Raw genomic sequence first — 13,684 nt, forward strand, 5'->3', positions numbered from 1 at the left:
TCAGCTCTAAAGAGCAGGGTCACAGTGAGGAATCTGCAGGCACAGGACCTGTAATCCTTCGCGTCCTGACTTCCCTCCCCCATCCCTCCAGACATCCAGCTAAGTACCACCTTTCCTCAGAGAGCTCATCTTGTGAAATCTTAAGGATTTTCTCCTTCTGTTGTGAAGATTTTAATCCTTTTAGCTTCGTAAGATTTTCTATGCTTTTTAAAAAAGATCTGCAGGAACTACGTAGTAAATGTGAGGGGTACAAAAAAAAATGCACAAAATCAAAACCGTTAAAGTACTTCCTGTTAAAAATCAAATAGCATAAAACACGATGAAGCTTCTAGCCCTGAAAGACCTTTATTATATCTCAGTGTCTTACTGTAATTTCACCGAAATTTGACAGTAAATCAAATATATTTCAATAAAAATGTTTAGAAAGTCAAATATAACTATGTTACCTTCTCAATATTTCTGTGGTTTCACAGGTTTAAAAAATGAGGAAATTCTTTACAGTGTTGTGGCAATTGAAGAGACCCTCACAAGTACCGTATATGAAAGCATACATGTGGAATCTGAAAGGACTGGCATAGGTGATCTTATTTACAAAGCAGAAATAGAGACACGGACATAGAGACCGTAGAGAACAAACACAGAGGTACCAAAAGGGGAGTTGGGGGAGGGGATGAATTGGAAGATGGGGATTGACATATGCGCACCACTGATATGCGTGTGTGCTCAGTCGTGTCCGACTCTTTGCGACCCCATGGACTGCAGCCCACCAGGCTCCTCTGTCTATGGAGTTTTCTAGGCGAGAGTACTGGAGTAGGGTGCCATTTCTTCCTCCAGGGGATCATCCTGACCCAGGGATCCAGCCCACACCTCCCGTGGCTCCTGCGTTGACAGGCGGTTTCTCTCACCACTGAGTCACCTCGGAAGCCCCCACACTATGGCGCTCTCGTCAGTAAGGTGGCTCACTGCAGCTCTGACGCTCAGTGGAAGAAGAAAGGGCTTTGTATTTTGAACCACTTCCCACCCCCTGTGTTTCTTCCACGCCCAAGCACTGAGAAACCGTGACAGAAGATCCCAAACTCTTCTGTTCCCAGAGTTCTTTGTTTCCTCATCTATTATCATCCATCTGGGCTTCCCAGGCTGCCCTAGTGGCCAAGAGCCCGCCTGCCAATGCAGGAGAGATCGGAGATGCGAGTTCCACCCTGGATCAAGGGGATTCCCTGGAGAAGGAAACGGATGCCCACTCCAGTATTCTTGCCTGGAGAATTCCATGGAGAGAGGAGCCTGGCGTGCTATGGTCCACAGGGTGACAAAGAGTTGAACATGACTGAAGTGACTTAGCAAGCACACACAAAATAGATAACTAATGAGCACCTACTGTATACCACAGGGAACTCTACTCAGTGCTCTGTGGTGATCTAAAGAGGAAGGAAATCCAAAAGAGAGGGGACATATGTATACAGATGGCTGATCACTTTGCTGTACAGTAGAAATGAACACAACATTGTAAAGAAACTATGCCCCAACAAATTTTTTTCAAATAATAAAAAGAAAAATGGGGGGAAAACCCTAAAAAAAAAAATAAGAGAGAGAGACTGTCAGCAAAATACTACTTGGGGATGGTTCCCCAGAGGCGGGTGTCTGGAGAGGTGTGCTCCGCTGTGCCTTTACTATTGCATGCCTCTTGTGAAGCCGTCTATCAGAATTAATTTTTATAGGCCTTCCTCGAAAGGCTTCAACTCAAGGTTGGCCGGGAACGCTGTACCTCACAGAGCCCTGCTCTTAGCAAGTGCTCAATCGGCATCTGTAATTTTGTTGAATTTAGTTGAAATTCAGCAGGTCATGTGCCAACAGTTTGTATTCTAATTGTCAATCAGAAATAAAACAAAACAACATCTTGTGAATGCTTGTTTCTTTGATATTATTTCTTTTTTTTGTACAACATGTCCAGTTTGACTAATTGTTCTTCCAGATTACAGACTTTTAACGGTGAGGATGAGGCAAACATGAATCTCTCCATATATTCCGCATATGAGATGCAGTGAAATATCCAACATGCTCCCTCCCCGTTAGCTTGGTCACTTGCTGCCTTCTGTCTCAGCCTTTACCCAGTCCTGGGGAACTCTGTCAGTCTATTTCTTGCTGAACTTCTACTGAATCTTTCTAAAAATCTGAAAGAAATAGCTCCACATACAGAGCAAAAAAAATTATGCTTTTTATACTACAAAAGACCTAAGTTACTTAAAATGTTAAACCCATATGACATAAACAAATACATATACAGTGGAATATTACTCATTCATAAAAGAATGAAATAATGCCTTTTGCAGCAACGTGAATAGACCTAGAAATTATTGTACTAAGTGAAGTAAGCCAGACAGAGAAAGACAAATATCATATGACATCACTTATATGTAGAATCTTAAAAAAAAACTAACAAAAAACCAAATGAACTTATCTCCAAAACAGAGAGTTATACACACAGAATACAAACTTATGGTTATCAAAGCAGAAAAGAGGAAGAGGGGAGGAATACATTAAGAGGATGGGATTAACATACACACACTACTATATATAAAATAGATAAGCAACAAGGACCTACTGCATAAAACAGGGAACTATACTCAATATCATGTAATGATCTGCAATGGAAAAGAATATGAAAAAGAATATATATATATGTATATATATACATGAATCACTTTGCTGCATACCTGAAACTAACACAATATTATAAATCATCTTCAACAAAATATTTAAAAAAACACAGAAAAGTAAAAAAAAAAAAATCAAAACCAAGAAAACCTCATTTGAAGGGAGGGACGGCGAAGGAAGGAAAGCACTGAACACTCGCCTGGGAGCCGTAAGGCAGAACAGGGCCGGCCTGGCCGGGCTCGGATCGTGGCATGCAGAGTCCTGGCAACTAAACCCAAGAGGGCTCTGGGGCAGCTCCGGGGTGCTCACTGGTCACCACGGGCAGTGCGTTCCAGCTCCTCAGGGAGACAGAGCTGCTCCCCACGGCGAGGGTCCACGCCCCACTCGTGTCTGCAGGACGCGGACGCTGGCAGAGTCTCAGGCAGCCTGACAACCCACAGCACTCACTGACTATGCCTGTTCCTCATCCCTTCATTGTAAAAGGAATCTCTCACATAGAGCTTCACACAAGGGACTCTGGGAGCCTTGCAGCCTTGAAAGTGGGCCCAAAGTCAACGAAGCAATGGGTTTCACAGTCTGCTTCTTGCTGTGTCGATCACAACACACAGACAGTACACACACTGTACTGTCAGCACAGTAATCCGCAGGTGCGGGCGGGATGTCAAGCTAAGTCATCGGAGATGGGCTGTTTCTGAAGGATGTGTTTGATCCCCAACGTGGTCGAGAATTTTTAGGTTAGGCTGAGTACCCAAGGCCCATGACTGCACATATATTGCTCTTCTCAACTGAATTACTCAGCACCGTGTTCAGGTTATTTTCTTTGGTCAAAGCCAGGAGTGCGGGTGCCCTTCTCAGAGCTCAGGTCTCCAAAGGAGGAGGCAAAGCAAACTCAGCGATGACAAAAGGGATATCATTTACAGGGGACCATTTCTCCCAGGGCAAGCACCTTCACCATCAGCTGGGGAGACTCCTGCCACTGTGTGACCCTCCCTGTGAGCCACGGCAGAGCAACGCTGAGAACTGTGAGAGGCGGCCTGGTCGGTGACGGAGCAGGAATGGATGGGTGGGTGAGGGGTCCTGGCGCGGGTATGGTGGCCCTGAGAAATCTGGGGAGATGCCTGCCATGCTTCTATCTGCCTGTTTCTGCTCCTCCCCACTCCACTCCAACGTGCGGCTTCCTGGGTGGCTCAGCAGTAAAGAATCCGCCTGCCGATGCAGGAGTCGCAGGTTCCATCCCTCGGTTGGGAAGATCCCCTGGAGAAGGAAATGGCAACCCGCTTCAGTATTCTTGCCTGGGAAATCCCATGGACAGAAGAGCCTCGCGGGCTCTAGTCCAGAGGGTCTCAAAAGAACTGGACACGACTGAGTGACTGACAACAATAGCAACACCACAACATCACGGCTGACATCACACAGCTTGTCCAGGGCAGTGCTTTTTTCTGTAGCAACTGGTCTTTAGGTCAGGTCTTATCATTTTCTGGTTATTAGAGCAGATGAAACAGAAGGCTCCCTTTCTTGGTGCTGACAGATGGGTTGATGAGAAGATGAAGGCTCTTGTCTGCCCTAGGTGAGCACCCCCCAGCCAACCTCCTGTCTTGACTCGGGGTGACTCCTGGGCAGGGCTCTGGGACGCCTCTCACCCTCCACAGTTCACACCGTTACCTTAAACTTCTCCTCATAGTTCTCGAAGGCCTCCATGACCATACACACGGCTTCCATTGAGCGCTCGAGCCGGCCATCCACCCCGTTGAAGCGGTACATGCTGCCCGACACGTCTACCACCAGGCGCAGGCGCTTGGGTTTCTGTTGGGGGCTGCCCATCTGAGGGAGGGACGACAGAAAGGCCTTGAGAACCAGAAAACCATCACTGGCTGCCATTCTGAGGGTCTCATGCCGGCCCCAGAGTGCCAGCTGCCAGGTAGGTGGATCAGCTGTAGGCTGAGCCCTGCACAAGGCTGTCCTGGCAGGTGGGGAGGCATGAGTTGGTACCATTAGGAAACGGGCTGCACACCAGGAGGTGCGTGGTGGGCTCCCCATCAGTCACATTACCACCCATTATCTGCCTTATGTCAGATCAGCGGCAACATTAGATTCTCATAGGAGCTCAAACCCTACTGTGAAATGTGCATGTGGGCAATCTAGGCTGCACACCCTTTATGAGAATCTAATGCCTGAAAATCTGATTCTGCAGGAGGAGAAGGGGGCAACAGAGGATGAGATGGTTGGATGGTATCACAAGCTCAATGGACATGAGCTTGAGCAAACTCCGGGAGACAGTGGAAGACAGGGAAGCCTGGTGTGCTGCAGTCCACAGGATAGCAAAGAATCAGACACACCTTAGCGACAGAATAACAATTATTTCATCATATAATCACAATGTAATAATAATGGAAATATTAATAAAGTGCACAATAAACAAAATGTGCTTGAATCATCCCAAAACCATACCCCCACGAACCCTGCCTGGTCCGTGGAAAAATTGTCTTCCATTAAACCTGTCCCCAGTGCCAAAAAAATTGGGGACTGCTGATCTATGGAATTCAGTAAATGGAACTTCAGATTTGTGTTGGTAGTTGGGGCCACGTGGGGGAGGATTTTCCTTTGGAATATGGTCCTAGGACCAACCTAGTCTAGTAAGACTTCCTTAATGAGACTGATGCCATCTTAAAAACAATAATCAGGAAAGAATATAAACCCCAGTGTGTCGTTCTCTCATCAAGCCTTAGAGTCAGTTTCTCTAGGAAGATGGAGCTATTCTGGAAGCCCACAGCAATTTTACCTGTTGTGTAGTGACCTGAAAATCACTTCCACATGGTCTGTAAGAAATGTCAGATTCCTAAAATCAGGGATGTGAGAGGCAGGCGCTTCTTGCAAAGAAGTGAAGGAAAATATCTCTTCCTGTCTTTTGTCTTTAGGAAGCCTTCAGTTTTCTACTCCTTCCAGTTACTGAATTACTGCTTCTTTTTACTTTTCCTGGCATTAAAGGCATGAACATGGCATCGAACTATAGGTCAGCAACAACCGTCAATTAAAATGTGAAAAGCTTAGGAGTTTCAATTTGGTTTTGGACCCAGGCCTGCCAATGTGCAGAAAGAAAAACAAAAGTATGCTTGTCAGATTTACTTACAAGAAGAAAAAGGAGAAAAATTCCAGATTATTCGGTTACTATACACTCGCTGACATGTATGAAAACGAATGAGCAAAGTTAGTCATTTCAAGAAAATTCTGTGGGTACTGGAGTGTAATGGTTGGAGACAGATTCAGTGTATTTCTTAAAAGCTTGTTGAGTCTGCCTAAATTAGGCATTGCCTAACAGTGCCTCATGCCTCCATGACGACTCATGATTTCAGATGTATTTAAACACAGTGGTGGACCACAGTGAGTCAGTAAAGAAAGCAGCCGTTGACTCATACCAGCATGGCCCCTCCAACAACCCCCACCGGCCCCCAGGTCTCATTGGCTACTTAGCAATTCGGTTATTCGAGGATTTTGGAAGTCACAGAGCCCTCTAAGAGACTCACCTAATTGTCATTTTTTGCCCCTTGTATTACTGCAAATATTTTAGTGTTATGACTGTCTTAAACTTCACACTCTGCGAGAATTTCTTATTTTCTAAAAATTTCTTTGGTTGCAGAATGAACACAGATCTTTAAAGGAACAGAACAGCAGAAAACCACTAAGATGGCTCAAGTGTTTTCATCTGCGTCACCCTCCGGGATTCAGGGACACCGGGTGTCGTGCGTTTCCCCTCCAGGGCACCCTGCTCTGTGTCCTGGGGGCTCATCTGCAAGATGGCAGCGGCCTCTCTGGCTTCCAGCAGCTGCTGGGAGGCACTGGCAGCGCACCAGAGCCGGACGGTGGCCTGTTTATTCCCTCCGCCCCGTCCCGCGGCGGCCCATGGGCGGTTCTCCTGCTGAAGCACGCGGCCCTTGGCGGGCAGCCCTCTCCATGAACCACCTTGTCCAGGTTCCAGTAAGCGCTCTCTCCTCCGCCCTTTCAGACCGAGGGCAGATCCCCGCTGTTGGAAGACCACACTGTCCCTTTTTGGACTTCCTAAGCCCCACCCTTACTTTTGTAAACAGTCTTTTTATTAGGTTCCCTCAATTGCTCAATTTGAGTGTGCCTGGTATTTCGTGACTCATGCTGGGATCTTGATTATATAATAGTGTAATATTTATGCTTTCTTCTAATTAAAAATATATATAATGCTTTCCTTGATGGCCATATTCAGGGTTTGTAGTCTTTTGACTAAAACAGCGACTCGAGGAAGCATCTGCCTGTGAAGAAGGTCAAACTACAGATCCGAGGCTCCCAGGGCACCCATACTTACTTGTGGCTCCAGCTCACCCCGGCGTTTGTAGATGGCCTTTTCTCCAGTCAGCCCGTCGATGATCTTGGCATCATCTAGCTCCCCAGTAGCTTGGTGTCTTAGCCACTGTCTTTCTTTGCCTTTCGCCTACAAAGACACACACATGAATGCTTACTTTAGTTCTGGAGAGGCCCTGATGCATTTCATGCATGAATAACAGGAAACATGGAGCTTCCCTGGTGGCTCAGTGATAAAGAATCTGCCTGTTAGTGCAGGAGACCAGGATTCAATCCCTGGATTGGGGAGGTCCCCTGGAGAAGGAAATGGCAACCCACTCCAATATTCTTGCCCGGAGAATCCCATGGACAGAGGAACCTGGTGGGCTACAGCAGTCCATGAGGTCACCACAGAGTCAGACACGACTGAGAGACTAAACAACAACTACAGGAAACACACCAGGGATCTTTTCAGTACATGCTGGTTCTGCATGGGCACAGCTTCATAAAAGGCCTGGTTTTGGCTCTGCTGACAAAGAGATGCCCTTTGTGCAGATTTTGTCCATTACATTTGTTTTAACACATGGAAGGACAAAATGAGCTCACGGCACATATGAACAGGATAACGGTATGCAAATGAACCTCTGGAGATGTATGCAATATCTGGAGTGTAATGATGGTGCATTTCTTATGGACTTTCCGTCACAGTTTACTCCTAGAAAATTTATTAGGTAACAAATTAATCAGCTTGAACTTGTTAGCACTGTCTGCAAGCACAGAGAAAACATAGTCTTCAGATTCTTAAATGTGATCTTCAGATTCTTCCTTTTCAAGAAGTTGTTCAAGTTCTCTGTGACTTAGAGTACAAATGGGAACAGTTGAGAACCATAGTACAAAAACATTTTGTACCCTACTGACATTCTGATCATCTATATTCAGAAATCTCCTAGATTACTTTTCTAAAGATATTTGCACATAATGCTTAAAACTATGCCCGGTGGACTAAGATGATAGTTATATGATAAAGAGTCATAATATCCCAATGAAGGCACAGGTTTATCAAAGCTGATATTTACATTAAGAACCCAGACAATGAAATAATATTCAGTGCTAAAAAACAAAGCAGCTATCAAGACACGGAATGACATGGAGGTAACTTAAATGCATATTACTAAGTGAAAGAAGCCCATCTGAAAATGCTACAGCATGTATGGTCCCAACAATAAAACATTTTGTTCAAGGGTGAAACTATGGAGAAAGTAAAAGAAGTCAGTGGTTGCCAAGGGTTGGTGGAGAGGGAGGCGTGAAAAGGCAAGGCACAGAGGATTTTTAGGGCAGTGAAACTATTCAAGATGATGCTGTAATGGCAGATACATGTCATTAGACATTTATCCAAAACCACAGAATGTGCAACACTCAGAGTGATTCCTAATGTAAACTATGGACTTTGGGTGATAATGTGTCAGTACAGGTTCATCAGTTGTAGCAAATGTACCACATCAGTGGTGGATGTTGGTAATAGGGAAGGGCGTGTGCAGGGGCAGGAGGTATATAGAAATTCTCTGCACTTTCTGCTTAATTTTCTGGGAATCTAAAATTGTTCTAAAACACTGAAGTCTCTTAAAAAATCTAGTTATGAATATAATGATGACTCTTTACTATACTGAGTCTATTTTCATTTCAGCAATGCACTTATCAAGACAAAGAGTGGCTCAGGGTAGAAAAAGCATCAGACTTGGATTCAGCATGTGAAACTTCTAGTTTTGTCTCACTTTGGGCAGTTATTGAGATTCTCTGTGTCTTTGCAGCCCCGTCTCCAAACTGAGGGGACACGGTGCCTGTGAACGTCTGTTTGAAGTGTAACAGTCTACATTTGGGCTTCCCTGGTGGCTCAGATGGTAAAGAATCCACCTGCAGTGCAGGAGACCTGGGTTTGATCCCTGGGTTGGGAAGATCCCCTGGGGGAGGGGATTGCAACCCGTTCCAGTCTTCTTGCCTGAAGAATCCCCATGGGCAGAGGAGCCTGACAGGCTGCAGTCCACGGGGTCATAGAGTCGGACATGACTAAGCGACTAAGCACAGTAGTCTACATTTAATTAGAAATGAAAGTCACTAGTATTAAGTGGAGGATTTTCCAATTCGTTTTTTTTACCCTTTGCCTCTTCCTAATTATATCAAAATAATGACAGTAATATTTTCTCAAGTAACTGGGAATTGTCCCTAATTTGTAAGCTTCTAAGCATTAACCAAAGTCTAAAAAGTGACTTTGAAGCAATGTGTTTTTTTTTCACTAGTAGATCTATTCTTCAATAATAGAAATAGCTGAATTGCCTGTCTGCTAAGTGCAACAAATTATGGGGAAAGTAACTGCTTAGGAAACCAGTTCATTTCATGTCTATTTTGACATTAGCGTAAATGTAGTTATGTTAAGCTGGTTTGCTATTGATAGTAAATATTTTGAGAGACTTGGGTGGATAATTAGTTACAGGAAACATACTTTGCTTTCCAAAATCCATGTTTCTGCTGCAACATTAGCACTCTCAGCACTCAGAAGAAGCAAAAAACATCTAGAACCACTTAGCAGATATGTAACTGGATGAAAATCTTCCATTATCTGGAGTTTGGTGGGTGGGTGTGGGGTGGGGTGGTGGTGGGATACCAAAAATCTCCTAAATAGCTATCTAAGGTTCTCAGCCATTTTGTTGTTCTCTAAGTTGGGACAGAGTCAGATCTAAGAATACAAGAGACCTGGGTTCAATCCCCGGGTTGGGAAGATCCTCTGGAGAAAGAGATGGCAACCCCACTGCAATATTCTTGCCTGGGAAATCCCATGGACAGAGGATACAGTCCATGGGATCGCAAAAGAATCAGAGACAACTCAGTGACTAAACAATAACAATAACAATCTTCTAAATATATTTATAAAGAGCCCACTGTAATGAAGCTATCTGGAGTAATGATGGTTTGTTATTTTAGATATTCCTATATTTGCCTAAAGTATACATTTATCATTTACCAGAAGAACTTTGTCTTCAATTTTCCTTAGTAGGCTTGTGAGATAGAAATCTCACTGGCTAGCTAACTATCAAAGTCACTTCATTATGAGGTAGCTCCTTAAGACTATACAGTAAACAAATGTTAACTCTTTACGAGAGGTTTGCAAAATCCGGTGTTACTCATATCAATTCCTGATCAGTGGGAGAGCACAGAGGCCGCTGTAACAGACAGAAGGCACAAGAAGGGAATTACAGGTGGTGTGAATTTGGGGAAAAGGTCTGACTTAAGAGCAAGAGAACCATGATCCAGTAACAGGTGTGTTAAACAACCAGCCCAACAGCACTGCAAAATTCTTCTTTTGGTATCTATGCTAATAATTGGAAGACTCTGATGCTGGGAAAGACTGTGGGCAAGGAGAGAAGGGGGCAACAGAGGATGCAGTTGGTTGGGTGGCATCACTGACTCAATGGACATGAGTTTGTGCAAACTCAAGGTCACGGTGATGGACAGGGAAGCCTGGCGTGCTGTAGTTCATCGGGTTGCAGAGAGTCGGACACAACTTAGCAACTGAACAACAACAACAACAATGCTAATAATTAGTAAACATTAGGATAAAAGGAGGTCCTTTCTAGGGGATCTATTATTGCCCTTAGTAAGGGGGTTATCAAATTACAAAATACTTATTTTTCCCTTATAATACCATGGTTGTCTGCTGTCTCTAGACTGTCCATCATGGAAGAACCTAGAGATCTGGGGTCTTAACTTTCTTATGCTGGTTTGCTTCTTTTCCTGTGCATAGCTATCGTCTTTTAACGTCCTCTCTAGTTTGAAGGCTTTGTTCCCATTCTGTATACCAATAAAAGAAAAAGACTTAATAAAATTTGGGGTGAGAGTGAAGGAAGGGATATGCTTTTTCCAGTAAATTTGCCAGCCACTTTTTTGGGTCAACTTTTAAAATTCAAGTATAATGCTGTGGTACATATACACCATGGAATATTACTCAGCCATTAAAAAGAATTCATTTGAATTAGTTCTAATGAGATGGATGAAACTGGAGCCCATCATACAGAGTGAAGTAAGCCAGAAAGATAAAGACCAATACAGTATACTAACGCATATATATGGAATTTAGAAAGATGGTAACGATAACCCTATATGCAAAATAGAAAAAGAGACACAGATGTACAGAACAGAATTTTGGACTCTGTGGGAGAAGGCGAGGGTGGGATGTTTCGAGAGAACAGCATCGAAACATGTATATTATCTAGGGTGAAACAGATCACCAGCCCAGGCTGGATGCATGAGACAAGTGCTTGGGCCTGGTGCACTGGGAAGACCCAGAGGGATCGGGTGGAGAGGGAGGTGGGAGGGGGGATCGGGATGGGGAATACATGTAAATCCATGGCTGATTCATGTCAATGTATGACAAAACCCACTACAATATTGTAAAGTAATTAGCCTCCAACTAATAAAAATAAATGGAAAAAAATTCAAGTATAATATACTTATAATAAAGTGTATAAATCTCAAGCGCACAGGCAGTGAACTTTAAAAGCAAACACAGCCTTGTAACACCTGTACCCCACGGGCCTCCCGGAGTCTCTTGGACTTGACCCAGGCCCTGCCAAAGGACCCCTGCCCTCCAACCGCCTGACTTCTATCATCACAGATTAGGTTGGTGTGTTTTTGCATTTCATAAAGTGGGATCAAATAGTATGTACTCTTCTGTGTCTGGCTTCTTTGGTTCAACATCGTTCCCGGGAGAGGCACCGACGCTGCTGTGCCCAGCGGCTCTTGATTCTCTGTCTCCGCCATAACAATCTCCAATTGTGTGATTTTTGACCATGTGTCACAATTGATATCTCATCTACGACTGTGTTATTTCCAGCTTGGGGTTATGATGAGTAATGTTGCCATGAGTATCTTGACCATGTCTTTTGCAGCAGGTATGTGTGTATTTCAGCTGGGTGGATATGCTGGATACACTCAGGTTTAGGAGATACTGTTAAATAGGTTTCCAAAGTGGTCTTTCCAATTTACATTTCCCAGGGTCAGTGTATGAGGGCTTCCTTTGTTTGTATCCTCATCAAAACTTGATATTGACAGTTTCTTTTTCTTTTTTTTTTCTTTTAATTTTAGCCATTCTGGTGGGCGTCTATTCTCTTCTTTAAAATTTTTATTTGGGGATAAATGAATTATTTTTTATTCGGCCTGTCACAGATATTTTTAGAAACAAGAACTCGTAATTTTTGTTTTTGAGAAGTGAAAGAATGTGCTAGGCTTTTGCTCCAGAACTATGGACACAAAGACATTTTTATACAGTAGCACTATTCATTCAAGTATATAACTTGCAGATAAATACGGACAGATAATTTATTATCTATCATCTAGCCAGCCCACCAATACTTGGGAACTCAAAACAGGAAGAGGCATGTCAGGATGGGTGTTCTTGAAGGCAATGTGCTAGAGGCGGGGAGGCTCTTCAAAACTCTACTGAGGGCTGGAACAGAAATATTGATTATTTTGGTCTGTGTATTTTATGGGATTCATTAAAGGGCTTCTTTAAATAGTAAGTTCCTACTATATTTAAATATATATTTTTAATTATAACAAAGGGCCAAGACATGTTCTTTATTGTTATTTCTATTGCATGAAGAAAAGTATTCTTGTAAATATGTCCATCTGTTTTGTATTATGTCATAAATTCAAACTAATGAGAATTATTATATATAAAGATAGGTTTCACTAGTAAAAAGTCTATGTTACAGACTTTCTAAAAAAGAAATACAGTTTTATTACCTTCATGTAAAGAACAGTTAGAATGCTCAGAGGATGATGTATTCTGGTTAATTTCATTTCCTGGGAAATAATTTGGTTAACCAGAAAGCACACGCAGACTCACACACACACCCCACACATCTATAGCAGTGAGGACACCAGGAGGAATAAACTTGACAAAAACCAATTATCTTGCGGTTTGTGACACTGGGTCTTGTGACTTCAGCACTGAAAGTATTTTGACTCATCTTAAATCTCCACTTATTTGGTTATGGTTAAGCAAGACTTCTTGTATTTTCTTTGAAAGACCTGTCATTATAATTATTTGATTTATTTACTTTTGGCTGTGCTGGGTCTTCACTGTCGCACAGGCTCTTCTCTAGCTGTGGTGAGCAGAGGCTACCATCTGGTTGTGGTGCGTGGGCTTCTCACCGCGCTGGCTCCTCTGGTTGGGGAGCACCGGCTCTAGGGGTGACGGCTTCAGTTGCATGGGCTTCTCACTGCGCTGGCTCCTCTGGTTGGGGAGCACCGGCTCTAGGGGTGACGGCTTCAGTTGCATGGGCTTCTCACTGCGCTGGCTCCTCTGGTTGGGGAGCACCGGCTCTAGGGGTGACGGCTTCAGTTGCATGGGCTTCTCACTGTGCTGGCTCCTCTGTCTCACTGTGCTGGCTCCTCTGGTTGGGGAGCACCGGCTCTAGGGGTGACGGCTTCAGTTGCACAGGCTTCTCACTGTGCTGGCTCCTCTGGTTGGGGAGCACCAGCTCTAGGGGTGACGGCTTCAGTTGCACGGGCTTCTCACTGCGGTGGCTCCTCTGGTTGGGGAGCACCAGCTCTAGGGGTGACGGCTTCAGTTGCACAGCCTTCTCACTGCGCTGGCTCCTCTGGTTGGGGAGCACCAGCTCTAGGGGTGACGGCCTCAGTAGCTGTGGTTCCCGGGCTCTAGAGCACAGTC

The 13,684-nt window shown here is 44.1% G+C and overlaps 1 protein-coding gene across 1 annotated transcript in view; it reads right to left on the reverse strand.

Moving 5' to 3' along the window:
• Positions 1-13,684, reverse strand: part of VWA8 (von Willebrand factor A domain containing 8) — a 367,424-nt gene that overhangs the window by 18,150 nt on the left and 335,590 nt on the right. Inside the window, exons 41-42 of the mRNA XM_070471177.1 lie at positions 6,983-7,108; positions 4,315-4,473 (exon numbers count right to left, since the gene is read on the reverse strand). Of these exons, the coding sequence (XP_070327278.1) occupies positions 4,315-4,473; positions 6,983-7,108 (285 nt within the window). The remainder of the gene's footprint in view (positions 1-4,314; positions 4,474-6,982; positions 7,109-13,684) is intronic.

The sequence above is a fragment of the Odocoileus virginianus genome, chromosome 8 (genome assembly GCF_023699985.2).
Source record: "Odocoileus virginianus isolate 20LAN1187 ecotype Illinois chromosome 8, Ovbor_1.2, whole genome shotgun sequence".
Lineage (NCBI taxonomy): Eukaryota > Metazoa > Chordata > Mammalia > Artiodactyla > Cervidae > Odocoileus > Odocoileus virginianus.